Source organism: Hoplias malabaricus, chromosome 6, assembly GCF_029633855.1.
Source record: "Hoplias malabaricus isolate fHopMal1 chromosome 6, fHopMal1.hap1, whole genome shotgun sequence".
NCBI lineage: Eukaryota > Metazoa > Chordata > Actinopteri > Characiformes > Erythrinidae > Hoplias > Hoplias malabaricus.
In genome coordinates, this window is record NC_089805.1 from 46157253 (window position 1) to 46176229 (window position 18977).

General features: G+C 37.7%; 1 protein-coding gene across 3 annotated transcripts in view; it reads left to right on the forward strand.

The window, feature by feature from the left end:
• The first annotated feature begins 15288 nt into the window (after nt 1-15288).
• The window catches only part of LOC136700370 (uncharacterized), a 47561-nt gene continuing 43872 nt past the window's right edge, over nt 15289-18977 (forward strand). For 2 of the 3 annotated variants that reach the window (XM_066675699.1, XM_066675698.1), the window contains exons 1-2: nt 15289-15423; nt 16101-16439. In XM_066675699.1, coding sequence (XP_066531796.1) covers nt 15375-15423; nt 16101-16439 — 388 coding nt within the window. In that variant the 5' untranslated portion in view covers nt 15289-15374. The remainder of the gene's footprint in view (nt 15424-16100; nt 16440-18977) is intronic. The other variant, XM_066675700.1, reaches the window with a different exon arrangement.

Sequence of the window (18977 nt, forward strand, 5' to 3'; positions counted from 1 at the left end):
TATTCACCAATGTTAGAGACGCTTGTGGCTGTGAGAAGGCAAAGTGCTGTAAACATGGGGCTTTACTTAACACCACATTTAAGATAGAAAATGGGCAGAGCCTCCATTCCATATTTTAATTTATGCAGTAATGGTTCTGTTGGCACATTTCTACATATGTTATGGGATTAAAATGACATTATTAAGTTTTGGGATTATGTTTTATCTATAATGACTTGCATGGATTTCATGTTGATAAAAATCCATGTCAGCATAAAAAAAAAAGTTATTTCAGGGCAATTCATTTTTACCACAGAAATGTTTACTATAAGTAATTATATATAACTAGCCAACGTCTGGAACTTAAGGCATAATCTGCAATACGATCAGTGCCAAATCCTGTACATTACAGTTGCCTTAGGATTATAAGATAATTTTATGAAGTTAACAACTGAATGTCAAATCAAATTCCATGTTCAAATACATTTCAATATATTTCTAATAAACAAAATATTTCTAATAATAATAATAATAATAATAATAATACATTTTATTTATAGCCCCCTCCAGGGTGTATTCCCGCCTTGCGCCCAATGATTCCAGGTAGGCTCTGGACCCACCGCGACCCTGAATTGGATAAGGGTTACAGATAATGAATGAATTAATTAATTTTATTTATGTAGCACTCTTCAAGATACTCAAAGTCGCTTTACATACATAAAAAAATCTGGAAAATCCAAAGAGCATAATATCATTAAAGACTATAAAATACAGTTCAAAGAAGAGAAATAAAATAAAAAATTATTTTAGATCAAACAATAAACCAGCCAAAACTGAAAAGAAATCTATGAAAATGAAGAGCATTTTATTAATCGGAAGAAGTGAGTTTTGAGGAGTGATTTAAAAACAGCTAGACTGGTGAAGTCATGGATGTGTTTGGGAAGAGAGTTCTAAAGTGAGGGAGCAGCTACAGAAAAGGGTCTGTCCCAGGTGTGGTCCTAGGAGGTATGGACAGGAGATTGGCATCAGAGGTGCGAAGATTTCAGGAAGGATTGTGATAAAGTGGCAAGTCAGTGCGATAGGATGGGGCCTGGTTGTGGAGGATTTTATGAGTGAATAGAAGAATTTTGAATTGAAACTGGTGTGAAACAGGAAGCCAGTGAAATATCTGAAGGATTGAAGTGATCATTAAGCTTTGGGACTATGTTTTATCTATAGTGATTGCTTGACCTGAATCCATGTCAGCATGAAAAAAGCAAGTTATTTTAGGGCCAGAAATTCTTAATATAAGTGAAAGCTTTTGTGACTTCCAATGACCTTGATTAGAGGTAATAAAAACCATTAAGGTCCAATTAGAGAAAATTTTCTCAAGCCAACGTCTGGAACATTAATTATAATCATACAGAAGATAAGATATATCATATGCCAATCCATTAGAGCTTCACATAGGGCCCACCCCACTCTCTTCCTACCTGCAGCCACCAAAATTCCTGTTGAATCCTATACCTCAACACTATGGTTTCTGTGGCCATTTATGATTCGATCAGCAACCAGCTGCCCTTAACATCTACGGTTAATCATTGAGCCCAGCCCATGAGTCCACAAACCACACACTGCATTACTAGCTCTTCACAGGGGTCATCATGTAGGCACCTCCCCTTGTCAGTGTTTCGCTGAATTAAGCCCATAATGGCTCCAGAAGCCTCAACAGTGAAGTCTGGCTTCCCAGACCCACACCCTCCAAGCTAGATTTAGTCATTCCTTACACTTTCCCATCAACAACCGTAAATCCACACTGACTGACCACAATGACTAAAGCTGTACCTAGCCCCACTGGCACTGTTAATGCATGCTCAGTGCCACCAGTTCCATGTGAACTTTACATGCTACATCACCAACAATGCCAACAGCACATCTACAGTGCATTCCCCAAATAATTTACCCTCTCCTTATCCTTATTTTTTTGACTGCCAACTAATATTTGGCAGAAAAGTCATTAATTTACAAGTCTACACAGCAGGGGAATTTGACGCTTTAAATCCAGAATATGCTGCATTCAACATTATATTTCAAAATGAACAACATTATAAACAGGATATTGTCTTGTGTGGTTGAGTAAATATCAGACTCGACTGATTGAAGTGTTCCCTTTTTTCAGAACTGTTTTACAGATGTGACTTGTTTTCTCTTATATAGTTGAGTGTGTTGAATTTACTAAAGGGTCTTCTCGCCTGCTGGAAATAATCCAAATGAGTATAGGAGCAGCATTATGTGGTATTGGCTCGATACTTTTAGGTAAATAAAATTTTTAATTTTTGCTTCTAATATTATTACACATATTTGCAAATAGTTTTTACATTTTGTAAACATGTATGTTGCTTGAGTAAATTTAATTTCACAAAAAGCTGGAGTAACTGATAAATATGGAACAATTTTCAATTAAATAAATATGGAACAATTTTCCAATATAGAGTAGATTCTTCCAACATAAAAAAATATGTTTGTAATATTTGTGACAGACATCTGAATACAGTAAAAATCTAACAAATGTTTTTATATAAAATTTTTTTGATTTTAGCTAAATTCGCCATGCCGGGGAGTTCATTTTTGATGCTGGACATTTACAACGGAATCCTGATTTGTATTTTTCATCAAAATCAAACAGGCCCACCAGGTACAATATTCTGAATAAAAACAGACGTATAATAACACTCTTATAGAAATCAGCCATGTAATATCAATCATATCTATTAATTTAGATCATTGATAAAGTGTTCAGACTTCTTCAGCTTGCCTTCTTTTTTAAATCAATCTACAATTAATTTGTTAACCATAAGTTTGGAACCTTATATTTGATTGAACCTTATATTTTCAGCTCCACAGTTAGGCCTGGTGTCCCTGATCCAACCCCATCAAAGCACACTTCTTAGACCTATCACTTAACTAAGATCTTAAAAGCGATGTTCACATTTTTATCCAATAAAATTTATACATTGTAGAGAATGTTTACTCATCATTTTCTAGCTCTCTGGTCTGTTTTGCATGTTGGAAAATACTCCTGTGTTTGGACGCAGCAGTGGCTCTGTAAATGGGTAACAAATATAATCAACCCAGGACGAAATGGATCAGGTGTTCTCTGTGTGCATTGCTGACACAGCCAAGGCTGAGAAACAATATTTGGAGGCATTTGTCCAGTGTAGAGATCTCCTAAGGTTGTAAAGCATGAACAAATATCAGGATATTGCTCTATTGCCGCTCTGTCTGTGGATTGTATCCAATTGTTATTGCAGTTTCAGATTACTTAATGAGCAACTGACTCTGAGAGACTGCTAGTATTCCATGAATGTTACACAATCCACTTCATACTCAAACATACCATTCTGCCTTAAAAAGATGCTGTACTTCCTAAGGAACACTAACAGATGGGGAGTGTGGTTTATTTTTTGTGAGAAGAACTGTTCCAGAGCATAGTCAACATTGTATTTAAATGTAAATCTATTTTTTATTAGATTTAAATGTAAATCTATTTTAAATGTAAATCTAGTTTTGACGCTAGTCCTCCATGTGACTTTAGGGATGGCAGGTCGAGCTGTACTTCGTAGGCAGCTTGAAAGTTTTAAACCTGATGCGGGCAGCTACATTCAGCTGCATTCTGGAACATCTGAAGGGGCCTGAGGCCCGCAGAGGAAGACCAGCCAGGAGTGAGTTCAGTAGTCAAGCCTTGTAATGACTACAGGACAAGCACCTGATAAAGAAAGGGTCGGATCCACTGGATATTGTACAGTCTGCATGACCGAACCAGGTTTGTGATGTGGGATGCAAACCATACCTGGTCATGCAAAAATTCATCCAGGGATGAAAATCTGTTCAGTCTTGCTAGGATTGAACTTCAGTTTCTTTAAGGACAGACAGGAGGGTCTTGTGGTTGACTGTGTCACAGGCTGCAGAAAGGTCCAGAAGAATCAGAGCCAGTGACAGTTTGGGTGATCTTGCTGCATGGAGCTTCTCAGTAACAGCTACAACAGCAATTCAATTTCTGTTGAGAGGAAATCTTTCAGTTGTTACTAATCTAGTTTCAACCACACCTGGGCCAGTAGTGGCCATCGCCATTCCTGAGATATATGACAGCTCTTCAGAAGAAAGTAGGGCTAAATTTGTGTTTGTCACGATTCACGGATGTCGGACGCACACACTAACAACACAGACGTTTATTAAAGCGAATTATAACCAAACAGAAACAGACAGACTTGCTACAATGACGGTGGAAAGGAAATGATGACAGTAGTTGAAATGACAGACTAGACTTGGAAAACAAACGAGAAACAGCAGAGACAGACTAAAGAACTAAACAATACAATACTAATGACCGTTAACCAGGAAATGACACAAGGAAACTTAAATACATGACACAGACAAGACACACCTGGAACAGATAACGAGGGGGAAGGATCACCAATGAGACTGACGAGAACGAGGGCGGAGACACGAACAAAAACAAACAGAGCCATGTGCAAAGAGAACACATGGCGAGGGAAAACAAACACCGGACGTGGCAGTGTTTGATTAACTATGCATCATGTCCCAAATGCCTGGCTCATTTATAAGCTCTGAGTCTATTAAGGTGGAATGATATGTTTGAGAAAATAAAAACAGTTACTAAACTAAAGTTTACTAAAGTAAACTAAAAAAATGAATTTTTTAATATTCTTTTTATGATTTTTTTTATTATTGTTTGAATTACCACAGAATCTAATTTATAACTTGAGCTTTTTAGTTTTGTAGCACTTTCGCTCTATTTACTTTAATGTATTTAGTGCTCTCTTGACTTCAGAGACATTTCCAACTTAAGTAATCTGAAACTGCAAAAATCAAGTCAATGGTTTCCCACCTACGGAACAAGAATAGAGCAACATCCTTATTTTGGTTCATGCTTTTCAACTTTTGGAGGTCTATTGATCTGAATTCCTCCTCCTGTTTCTTCCATCAGCATACAGAGAGAGAAGGTTTAGCATACCGGACATGCTTTTTGTTTTTACTGATTTACAGGCACAGGTGGGCTTTGTATACAATTAAGTCTAGTTTCCAGCACTAACAGACTGTTAAGCAGCAAAAGGTGAGAAAACATATAATTTTATATAAAAAAAACTTGAACGTCACCTTTAACTGAAAGTGAAATGCTTGAATTATTTGAATAATTCAAGTGGATCAGACACAGTAGTGCTGCTGGAGTTTTAAACCCCTCAGTGTCACTGCTGGACTGAGAATAGCGTCCTATGTCACTGATGAAGGACCAGAGGACAACCAACACAGATATATGTGCAGTGACAGATGAACTACTCTTTCTGAATTTACATCTGCAAGGTGGACCAACAAGGCAGGAGTGTCTCACAGAATGGACAAAGGGTTTCACACCCTCTTAAATGTGTCACCTAAAACATATTTATTTAAAATTTTTAAATAACCACAGAAGGCAAGACTGAATTAAATGCTGACCTGTAATCAATAAACAGCATTCGAACATAAGTATCTCAGTTTTACAAATGTGACCAATATTACTATTGGCTGGAGCTAAAGAAAGTCACCAGCTTCACTTTGATCCAATATTCACCGGAACATGTTCAGGAAATCAGTGAATACCAATATGTCCACAACCATGTCCAGTCTGTATTAACAATTTCTTATAACTTTGCAGATATTGCTAATGTGTTGTCGGGGATATTCATGGTACTGTGTTTACTCCTCTCTCTACAAACCCACTGTCTCCAAAATAAATCGTTAAAATGTAAGTATAACAAATTGTAAGTTAATTTAATGTCACCTGTAAAATAATTAACAATTGCTGACTACAATTTCTCATAACAATGTAATATATATTTAGAATTGATAAAAATCTAATTTCCAGAAAAGCTGGGCACTTTGTAAAAGCAGTGAAAAATGAATATTCTCCTGATGTTCTGATTAATGGCAAAAATATTGAGCTAAATGAGTAATTTATAAAATATTAACCAGTATTTTAATCTGAATATTTTATTATATATAAATTTTTATCTAAATGTTGTTCTTTTTCATGGCATTTCTTAAACTTAAGTGTTTAAGGTGGTAAATTATTCAGAAATTCACAAATTCTCTATACATAACTTCAGATCAGACCTTCAAATCTTGAGAAGTAAACCATCTGAATTCTCAGGAATATTAAACTGATTACAGGATTTCTCTGTATTTTAACACATAAATTCATATATATATATTTGCATTTCTACAAACTCAAGTAATTTTATCACGTATACATTTTTGTAAATATAAAATAAAAAGTACTTGCATGTCAACTAATGTAGTAAGTTTCTGTCATGATCAGACAGTTTTCTTGTATAAACTAAATGTCATTTTGGTGCAGTGCCTTTTTAAAAAAGCACTATAAAGTTTGTGGAAAAGCCCTGTTTAATTGCCATAGTGATGTAAATGTATTTAAACACCATGCATATGAGGACAGTATATGACAGTGGAATGCCTATTATAGTCTGTTCATAGACTACAAAGTGAAGACTACTTTGAACAGAAATTACATTCAAGCAACATGTTTACATGACAAATCTTTTGTGATTGTGGCATGAAACTACAAGTTTACATTTTAATTAGTGCTGGTGATAAAACTATATCGATTTGTCTTGTAAGACTGCATGAATTTTCCATGATTTTGTTGCCTGATGTGATTTTCCTCACACAAAATAATTTTTGCAAATTTTGAAATGGATCCGACACCATGGATCAGGCTTCTTCTCTTAAAGGAACCTTAACCCCTTACATAATACAAAAAACTTTTAAAACAGATTTGTACAACTAATATATTTAATGAAACTGTGGGAGGAAACTGGAGCACCTGGAGGAAACCCACTCAGACACAGGGAGAAGACACCACACTCCTCACAGACAGGCACCCAGAGGAAACCCACGTGGACACAGAGAGAACATACCACACTCCTCACAGACAGTCACCCGGAGGAAACCCACGCGGACACAGAGAGAACACTCCACACTCCTCACAGACAGTCACCAGGAGGAAACCCACACAGACACAGGAAGAACACACCACACTCCTCACAGACAGTCACCCGGAGGAAACCCACACAGACACAGGGAGAACACACCACAATCCTCACAGACAGTCACCTGAAGGAAACCCACCCACACAGACACAGAGAGAACACACCACACTCCTCACAGACAGTCACCCGGAGGAAACTCCACACACCTCACAGACAGTCACCCAGAGGAAACCCACACAGACACAGGCAGAACACATCACACTCCTCACAGACAGTCACCCGGAGGAAACCCACACAGACACAGGGAGAACACACCACACTCTTCACAGACAGTCGCCCAGAGGAAACCCATGTGGACACGAAGAGAACACACCACACTCCTCACAGACAGTCACCCGGTGCGGGAATCGAACCCACAACCTCCAGGTCCCTGGAGCTGTGTGACTGCGACCTTTATGTATTTGTTTGTTCAGTTGTTCATTGTAAAAAATAAATACTGCTGTTGTCATGATGAAGGTATTACTATAGCACCAAGCAGCACCAAGAAGCAGCACCAAGAACAACACCACCTCCATTTTACCTGCAGTGTTTAAAATCAGGACCTGAGAACTCTATATAAAAAAAATACAGGTAAAAACAGCTACAGGCTTCCAGAGATACAAGCTCACACATCTGACTGCAGCTTTGTTTTCTGTAATTGTGAAATGAGGAAATTCAAGTGAATTCAAGCATGACAGCTTAAAAAATAGGCTGAAACATTTTGTTTTCTGTAAAATGAAGCAATTTGTTTATTTGTAAAGACAATCATCCTTCATTAATCCATTCATTCAATGTTACCGGAGTGTTTACACCATTAACCTACTGCGACATCACTAAGGCATTGTTAAACAATAAATGTTCTTCTGGGAGAGTGTTTTACTTTTTTCATTTACTAATATTTTTAAATCTAAACACTTGGCAGCATGTTGAGGAAGGAAGAGGAATGTGTGTTAGGCTGAAAATTCAGTTTTTGACAGATCTGGTTCACCTGGTTTTACTATAATTCTCCACACTCTCCTGATGAGAGACAAGTCTCAGTCATGAAGTAACATGAACATATTAAACCTATTGTAATGTGTGCTTACCCACCCAGGAACCAAAATGTAACACCTGGCTCTTTAACTAGGTTTGCACACAGTACTAATATTCTGGTTTCCAAACCAAAGTACCTCAACTGAATAAACAGATACAGCACCTGAATAATCTGAGACTGTTACTGCATCTCAAATGACCCAGGCAAAACCCCCTGGTGTTAACAATGGTGTAAATAGGACCTTAAAAAAGCAACTGGTCCCACTGGCAGCTACACAGGCCAAATCAAATTCTAAAGATAAAACAATAAACTGCTAATAAACACACAACGCAGTGACAATGTTTCAAAGAAATATAACAAGTTAGCATTTATTTCTGTTATTAAAATTAAATCAATCTATTGCAAAGTCCACTGTCATCTTTGTGTTATGAATGATTGTGTGGTATTGCTACTACTATCATCATTATTATTATTAACTTGTCAAAGCCAATTTACTGTTTTTCATAATCATCTTCTTCTTATTATTATTCTCTTTGTGAATTTGTCAATGCTACTCCTAGGGTTTTCAAGTTACAGCCACAAAACTTCACATGATCATAGATCCTATGCCATTTTGGGTTTCTTGTGCTTTTTGGAGCGATCCGACTTCAGAATACAAGCTTCCAAAGTGGGAATTTTTCCCATAGAAATGCATTGGCCAAAATTTCAACCTTATCTAACGCTGTCAATTTTGAAGCTATGTCCACGAGATTTCAAACCGTCAGACCCGGGCACACTGAGACCCATCACATCAAAAATCAGACCTCCTGCACTCATTTGCCCTGTTTGATCCCTCCTTCAATTCCCTCCTTTCAGTTGAATGGGGCATGGCTAGAGTGTGTGATGTCGTCAAACTCTAGCTCCTCTGCACGGAAAGCCTTTTTTCACTTTTCAGCTGAACATTTCCCCATAACTTCCTTATACTTTCACCTAGAGATTTCATTAAAATTTTAAATGGTAGAGAAATTTCCCCTTTCTAGCACTTAAATTTGAAAATGCAGTTTTTGTGTTATGAATTTTTGTCAGTCAAAGTATAATGGCAGTCTCTTTAAGGTGGTGTTTTTTTAAAGGTAGTATTGGATAGATTGTTCTATAAATTTAATGTCATAGCCATTAAGCAGTATATAAGCTCATGTTGCAACGATGCTAGAAATATGTGACAAGCCAAATTCACAAAGGTTCTATTACTATTACTCATTCATTCATTCATTGTCTGTAACCCTTACCCAGTTAGGGTCAAGGTGGGTCTGGAGCCTACCCAGAATTCCTGGGCGCAAGGTGGGAACTCACCCTGGAGGGGGTGCTTCAGTCACAGGGCGACACATACACACATTCACTTACTAACACACCTATTGAACTTGAGTCTCTACTGCTCTTATAAACACTCAACTCAAACACTCAAAGTGCAAAAAAAACCCATCCATCTGTTTTCTGTGAGTCTGTTGAAAGAGTTTTTGACATCAGGGATCATATGCTTCTACGAGCTGTTTGGATGGCTCCCTTGTTGTGATATCACAATAAAGAGATTTGCATAAAACCACCCTGGCACCACCCCTTACCTGCATAAACATGGATGGGGGGGGGGGTTCCAGCAACAGGTTTTTGCATAAAAGTGACAGAGCCCTTAAACGGCTTGTTCTGAAAGGGACTGAAACTGGTGAGAGTAGAGCTGGTGAGATCTCTTTATGTGAGAGTGATTTTGTACAAAAAACTTCATGAACATGTTTTGTAAAGCCCATAGACATATTCTAACTAAAAGAGGTATAATATATCCCCTTTAAAAGTACACTGGTTAAGGTTTGCATTTTTTGCTCCTGGAGATCCCCCTAGTGTTAATAAAGCATCACAATGACTTAGCAGCTGTAATCTTAAGGTAAAAATATTACATAGTCTTCCTTCCCCCCAAAAAAATTTGTAACTCTAGTACCATGACTTAATGGTTGTTATCATGACTACTATTAAGTATCAAAACTTATTGGCAGTTCAGACAGTATTAAGCATTACTAAACAAATAAGAGCATGGTTTATTTATTTGAGCCATTCCATCACAAAAAGAAATTAATACATTATTACATATATATAGTAACACTGTAAGCTTGTCCTGTCTTAGCAGTGAATATAGACAGTTTTTCAGTGTAAGAATGGGTTTAAATGAGAAATAAAGTCTAATAAACAGAAGGAAGGCTTTAGTGTCTTTTTATGTTAAACAGAGGACACATTTCAGCAACAAAATGTATAAAAACAAATAATAAAAATAAATAAATAAAAAATATTCAGATTTAGAGTAAGTGCTCAGTTACCAACTAATTATAAGAGGAATGTCAAACATTTAATATTTATATATTTTAGGTCTTTTAAATGAACAAATAAATGAACATAAGAAACCATAGGTGTATGTTATAAATATATATGCTAAATAGTAATACAGTAATACTAGTATCCATGTCAAGTCATGTTTTAATTTGTTTTTTGAGTTAGACACATTAGGGATGTGTCTAATCCAATTTTTTTTAATTTATTTTATTATTTTAGATATTTTGTATACTGCCTATTCACTCTGTTGCACAAATATATGATTCTGTTTATTTGGAGTCATGGTATTCTTCTTTAACTCACTTGGATTTAACCGTTCTTGTAGCTAAACAGAAACTGGGCTGATTTCCATCTGTAGAACATTCTCTACAATAATGCAGAGTCCTGCACAATAAATAACACACCGTCATCACCTTCATCATCCTCTATAACACAATAAAACCATCACCATCAACTTCATCATCACAATAACACCTTCGTCTTTTCATCACTACAACACTATAATCTTTATCACTTTGACCGATTGATTTACCTAAGGACTTCTTTCAGGACTCTGTCTGGAGTCGGTCGACAGGACTTCCATTTCTCCACTGTCTCCATCAACCTAAAAATACAACACAGATTAAACTACACACCAAACTAAACTGCAGTCCAGAATAAACTACAGCACATATTAACTACACACTAAACAACAACTCAAACTAAACACAGCTTTCATTTACAGTCCAGAGTAAACTACAGCTCACAATAATTACATTCTGGACTATGGTTCTGGATTACAGCTCACATTAACTACAGACTACACTACACCTCAAACTAAACTACAGCTTGCATTTACAGTCCAGACTAAACTACAGCTCAGAGGAAACTATAGTTGTATTTTACTTAGAAATATAACCTATAACATAAAAATATTTTTCTTTAATTCTAGAAACAGTGAAGACTGTGGGTGTTTTACCTGAAAACCTGCTTCTCTTCCCTCTTCAAAATTATTCTTTATTCTGAAATTATCAACAAGAAATTAAGCTCTAAGACTTTTCAGAAAAGTATAATTTAAAATCTGAATTGAAATTTTCAAACTGTAAAATCATTTCCTGAATTCAGACTTTAATCCCTTATACACTCAGTTAAACCCTTAAACTAAAGATAAACAAAACTTTTTGTGGATATCTTTGAGAAATGGCTTTCTTCTTGCCGCTCTTCCATAAAGGCCAGATTTGTGCAGTGCATGACTGATTGTTGTCCTATGGACAGACTCTCCCACCTCAGCTGTAGATCTCTACAGTTCATCCAGAGTGATCATGGGCATCATATTGCACACCCCACTTTTCAGTTTTTTATTTGTTAAAAAATTTTGACACATCCAATAAATTTCATTCCACTTCACCATTGTGTCCCACTTGTTGTTGATTCTTCACAAAAAATAAAAAAATTATATCTTTAAGTTTGATGCCTGAAATGTGGCAAAAGTTGAAAAAAAAATGTAAAAGTTCAAGGGGGCCGAATACTTTCGCAAGGCACTGTGTATGAGATACATGCATCCAGAATCATTAAAGATACGGTGTCTATTACATGACAGTAAACATAAAGCATGTAAGGATGAATACATCCTAGACCAGTCAATGAAGGGAGGTTATATGTGCCCTAGAGACTGTGCTCTGTCAGCAGGCTCTAAAGTGTTCAATTACAAACCGGATTCCAAAAAAGTTGGGACACTAAACACATTTTGAATAAAAACTGAATGCAATGATGTGGAGAGGGCAAATGTCAATATTTTATTAGTAATAGAAAATAAATGACAGATCAAAAATTTAATCTGAGTAAATGTAACATTTTAAAGGAAAAATATGTTGATTCAAAATTTCACAGTGTCATGTGAAACATATTTTTCCCTTAAAATTATACATTCTCTCAGTTTAAACTTTTGATCTGTGATTTGCGTTCTATTCTGAATAAAATATTAGATGTTGGCACCTCCACATCATTGCATTCAGTTTTTATTCACAATTTGTTTATTGTCCCAACTTTTTTGGAATCCGGTTTGTACTCAGTAATCCAACGTGAATGTCCTACTTGGTTAAAATCTTTTCTAGTGTTATCTCCTAAAGGGATGACTGGTGACTACATTGATAATTTGGACACACCATATGTGTTTCACACAAAAATTTGTCAAAAAGACAATCTGCATAATAGGTTCTTGTCCATGTGTAATAGAAGTAGGACATATCCCAGGGTTCATATGGGTTGTTGATCAGAATCTCAAGGTGTTCCAACAGGGCTCGGATTACAAAGCCACACTTTAAAATGTGTATATACATCTGGTAACTCAATGGAGACCAAGGGCTGATATATTTTGGCTATGGCCACGGAGGTCACCTCAGATCAATCTTTCTTTCACATTGGAAAGGTACGTGTGCACTAGTCATGCTAGGAGATTGCATGGGAGACCATTTAATTTATCTGGATGCTATCGGCATTCCAAGGGGAATCCCTGATAAATTCAAAGCATGGAACCCTGTGGCAGCTGGGTTAGAATCTATTTTAGTATTTAGTATATACCAAAACCGACTCACCCTTGATATGATCTTGGCCAAAAAGGGAGGGTTGTGTCAAATGTTCGGTGACCACTGCTGCACATTCATTCCTAATCACACAGCAGCAAATGGGTCATTTACTAAAGCTATGGAAGAACCGGCAGCTTTCACTGCTGAGTTGCATGCATTTTCTAGTATTTTCTAGTAGCATTTTCTAGCACGGTGGCGCAGCAGGTAGGTGTCGCAGTCACACAGCTCCAGGGGCCTGGAGGTTGTGGGTTCGATTCCCGCGCCGGGTGACTGTCTGTGAGGAGTTGGTGTGTTCTCCCCGTGTCCGCGTGGGTTTCCTCCGGGTGCTCCGGTTTCCTCCTACAGTCCAAAAACACATGTTGCAGGTGGATTGGCGACTCGAAAGTGTCCGTAGGTGTGAGTGTGTGAGTGAATGTGTGAGTGTGTGTGTTGCCCTGTGAATGACTGGCGTCCCCTTCAGGGTGTATTCCCTCCTTGCGCCCGATGACTCCAGGTAGGCTCTGGACCCCCCGCAACCCTAAATTGGATAAGCGGTTACAGATAATGGATGGATGGATATTTAATCCAGCTAGGGTCCAGCTGTGGCTTGTTCTGTGTGCCATTTTACAGTCGGTGCCCTAGATTTCTGGTTGTCTGCCATCTGAGTTTGTGTACTTCTTAAAATATTTTGGGCTCCTGAGTCTGGTGCATCTCTCTTGTGAAGAACTGTTTTCTTAGTCTTTCTTCTTGTCGGTATCTTCTGTGTCTCTGTCAAAACACTACTCTACATTTGCCTGATTCAGTTGTGTTGATCTTTGAACTGAAACCAGAGCACCAGGTGCTGATGTCTGCATGTTTTTCTTTTTTTACTTGAAAATATTTTTTCTCCTTACATACAAAATAACGTTTGAAAATATTTAATGTGAAATATGAAAAAGACAATTATTGTATATGAATGTCCTTGAACTCATTCTTGAATATGAACTCGTGTTTTGGTATCTGAATTTGGTCTATCAAATTTAAGGAACTTCAAAATATATTGTTTGAATTTTTTTAAGCTTGAATTTTTTTTTTATCTGAATTTATTAACCTTGAATAATAACAGTAAAAACATGATCTTGAAAATTCACGAGCAATTCAATTCAAGAGCAATTATATTCAGATGCATAATTGTGAAGCAAACTATTCAGAGGTGGAAATCTGAAGACTTAATTTCAAAAGCAACAAAATTCAGATGCATAATTTCAGTGCAGCCCCCTCCTGGGTGTATTCCCGCCTTGCGCCCAATGATTCCAGGTAGGCTCTGAACCCACCGCGACCCTGGATTGGATAAGGGTTACAGATAATGAATGAATGAATGAATTTCAGTGCAAAAAAATTCAGTGCTACAAATTCAAAGGTGGTAATATTTCAAAGTCTGATGAGACAGATTTGCTTCCATACCAGGGTCTTTTATCCTTTTACTGCTAAAACATAAAGATATTCTGCAACATAACTGTTTTGCAGTTGAGTAAAACGTACAATCTCTCTACACATTTTTAAAAATGTATTTTATATGATCTGTTAGTAGGTATAACAGACCACATGAGTCCTCCTGTTAGCCTGTGGAAAGTTGTTGCTGCCTTTGTTCTGTAGAGTGTAACATTAGTCTGTACTGCTTTGTATACAAAGAGGAACAAAAAGCTATCCAAAACACCTCATACTTCTCCATTTATTTAAAATGCTAATTAGAATAAATATTACAAGGCCCTGCACTTCCTGCTTTGGATTTAGCAATGGAAAAAGTAACCATAACCAGTCTAAAGGGTCCATGACAACACATACCATCCATAAAAACTGTTCTGACTCTGATTCAGGGGGAAGATATGGGGAGTAAGGCAAGCTCTGAAATTTAACACTGAAAGGTTTATACCAGGTTTAACATCATCTGTTTAAGACTTGTCCCTTTTCAGGGGAAAGTGGAAGATTGTAGTAAAACCAGAATAACCACAGCCATGAGAATCAGATGTTAAAACATTTCAGTCACTTCCTTGAACTTCTGCCTAGTGTTCAGATAAAAATAACCTGATATAACACACACACAGACACATTAGCACTAATTGCTCAAAAGTGTCTCTGTGTTGTCTGAGCTGTCTGGTGTACAATACAATAAAGAACTGAATCAACAAATGAATGTGATTGCAGTTATTGAAATTTATTCTGATTCAATATTAATCCTACATTTAACCTGTCACACTTGAGTACCTTGTTCCACATTCCAAATACACAGAACACACATCAGCTGCAGTCAGATGTGTGAGCTCGTATCTCTGCACTTTCAGCTGTTTTTACATCTGTGTTTGTCTTTTATAAAGTTCTCAGGTCCTGACTTTAAACACTGGTGAGATGGAGGTCGTATTGATTTTGGTGCTGCTTCTGGCTCCTGGATTTAAAGGTAACATTTAAAACAACAGCAGTATTTACAGAGAACAAATACACAATGTTTTTTTACTGTTAACATTATAACTCTTATTATTATTGTTATGTTTTTCTTTACTATTGTCTTTAGCCATATATCAGTTTAGAGATCAATACAGTATAACAGAGCATGAAATATACATATGATTAAAAAACCAATTGGATCATTAATAATGGGGATTATTAAAATATATCTACAGACGGTATCAAATACAAATGATAGTAGAGAAGTAGAAGTAAATGTTAAAATTCCTGAAATAAATATATTGGTTAATATAAGTGCAACACACTGTTCTTTTCATTCTTTTCTTTATTTTTATACCACCTGATATTTGGAACAGCTATGCCTTCTAAAATTTGCAACTAAATCTTTAATAGAATTTTGTGCTTGTTTACAGCTTAAGGAAATATTCACCTGCTACACTTCTTTCTGGTCTGTCCTTTCTATTATTCAGAATGTAATTTATTCCATTTTCATGCTATGGCCACTAATATTCACATGGTCAGACCACTGAACAATGGTGCTGGTCATGTCAGTCAGAATCATAGCCCTGTGTCTTCTCCCGCATTTATTCTGCCATTCTGTTTTACATTATTATAAATGGAGGGCCCAGTTACATGGATTTAGTGCTTTACTGCTTCTGTTTCTCTCAGAACATTTGGTGGAGGGTGATGTCCACATGGTCTCATCTTCTGTGGGCGAGAACCTGATCCTCAACTGCTCTATAAACTCTACAGTTCTCCAGCTGGAGGAAGTGACCTGGAGAAAGCTCCCCGACACCATGGTCCTGCTCTTCCAGGAGAACCAGACCTTCTCAGAGAGTTCGCACGAGACGTACCGAGACCGAGTCGAGTTCTTCTCATCTGAAATCCCCCGTGGAAACTTCTCCCTGAAGCTGAAGGACGTTCGTCTGAAAGATAAAGGAGAATTCATCTGTGAGGTTCACACGGATGAGTTTACAGCCCAGACCTCGGTCATCATCCAGAGAATAGGTAACAGGACCATATCTCTGAAATATATTTTCAGTGTAATTAAAATTAAAATAAGAAAAATAAATATAAATTGCCATGGATGAAAATAATCCAGGGAAATCTTTTTTTACCTTAAAGGTGCTCATTGTCTTAGGAGACCTTAAGAGAATTCCACTTCAAATCCTCTAAAGAAACGAGAAACAGACAAAAATAAGAAACTGACAGTAAAGTGTATCAAACTAAACAAGCAATCAGACAAACAGGACACGTGAGACACTTGTGTCCAGATAAAACTGAGCAGACTGCGAGTGAGTGCTGGTGAGAAACAGTGGAACTGTCTCCATTTTAGCTGCAGATGAACAGAAGCTATTTGCTCCACTGTCTCCCTGATTATTTCTTTCATCCAAGAGAAATGTTGTTTCACTGTGGAGTTGCCCAGAATGAGAAGTGTAGGGCAGGAGTGGACTTACTCATGGCCCCTGCCTCATTGCCTTACATTGGGGTTTCTGAGTTTCATTGTATTTTATCCATAATAAACACCATATTTGAGCATAAGGCTGTGCATAATATCCTGTGGCACCCAGATATCCTAGGCTGCACTTTAATGATCGACATATAGATGTTTATGTATGTACCTTATTTACAGTGTATATGTATATATGTTTTGGACACTCATTTGAAGAAAGTTGCTGAGTGGTCCACTGATCCCAAGTTATTGGTGAATTGTATTAGTTGGCAGGTGGGGCGATGCCCACACCCAGTGTTGTCTGTGTGGTGGGGAGGGGGGGTTGCTGACCTCCACTGGGGACATCATTGGGTTTTTCTCAATCCCAACAGCATGTCTTTTACCTCTTTGCAACATTGTGTGGACATCGGGGTCAGAGCCTTGGGTAGATTGGAGTGGTGGTTCCCCTTTTTAAAAATGTATACTGGAGGCTGTGTTTCAACCATAGACTGTAGAAAATAGTGGAGGGTACATTAATATTCACTAACATTGTGATGCTTTGAAGCCAAAATCTGGCCAAAAATGGAAGCTAACATCTTGTTCAGTAGAGGAAAATTGGAGCCAGAGCATGCACAATAGAGATTGGAGGTATGTGTACTGAGACGTGAATACTTCAGAACAGTAGCAGTAGCACCTCAGAGTTTAACAGCTTCATACAGAAGTATGTGCTGCTGTTGTAAGTGGTGAAATAGGCTGGGAGTACCTCCCGTATTTTGATACTACCTCTTTTCGGCATTCCCTGCAGACACACCGTCTCTGCTCCTCATCTGACCGGTCAAATCCGAACCATAACTGACCCGCTGTTCTTCTTTTTATAGACTAACTTCTCTTCACGCTCTGTGTTACTCGCCTCCATTGTTTGTGTGTCTGTGTCTGTGTCTCTGAGTGTGTGACTGTGTTAGAGAAAGAGAAAACGCAGGTGTTCTTTTTATAGACTGACTCCTCTTCACACTCTGTGTTACTCGCCTCCATTGTCTCTGTGTGTGTGTGTGTGTGTCAGAGAGAGAGAGAAAACGCAGGTGGGGCGGGGCTGTGAGCTGAGCACAGACTCATAGTGAGAGAAATCTATTTAATACCAATATAGATCTGATACACCAACAATTGCTTCCTGACACTCTTCCAGTAAGTTCTAACCCCCTATAATATAAGTTCCAGCCCCTTATATTCACCCATTTACTACATTTCAGCTTCCAACTATCTCCAATATCTCTGATCTCACCCATAAATCTAAACCTTCCACTTCTCAACTTGACCCTCTCCCATCACCCCTGGTTAAAGCATGTTTATCTTCATTATTGCCTCTGATAACTGCCATTAATCACCCCTCCCTCACTTCTGGATCTGTCCCTTCATCTTTAAAGTCTGCTGCAGTCACCCCTATTCTTAAGAAACCCGGTCTAGATCCTAACAACTTCAATAACCTTCCTCCCATCTCTAACCTACCTTTTCTTTCAAAAATCCTAAAGAAGACAGTTGCCTCTCAGGTTCATTCCTATCTCTCTAATAACCACCTCTATGAGCAGTTTCAATCTGGGTTTCGTCCCCATCACAGTACAGAAACAGCTCTCCTCAAAATAACAAATGACCTTCTGACTGCAGCAGACTTGGGTGTCTTACCTATACTCATTCTTCTTGACCTGAGTGCAGCATTTGACACCATCTCCCGTTCTATCCTCCTCCATTTGACTATTAGCCATCAGTTTTTCCAACACACCACTGGACTGGTTCACCTCATATCTTTTTGACCGCACTCAGTTTATTCAGTTAAAGACATTCACATCCCAGCCATCTCCTCTCACTTCCGGTGTTCCGGTGATCTTCTCCCCCTTGGTCATATCTTCCGTAAACACAACATCCAGTTTCATTGCTATGCTGACGACACCCAGCTCTACTTTTCTAGCAAACCCACTTCCTCTCTCCCTCCCACCTCCCTATGCAATTGCTTAGTGGAAGTCAAGTCTTGGTTCTCCTCCAATTTTCTCAAATTCAACAGTGATAAAACAGAGGTTCTCCTCATCGGTTCAAAATCCACTCTTGCAAAAGTAAACAGTTTC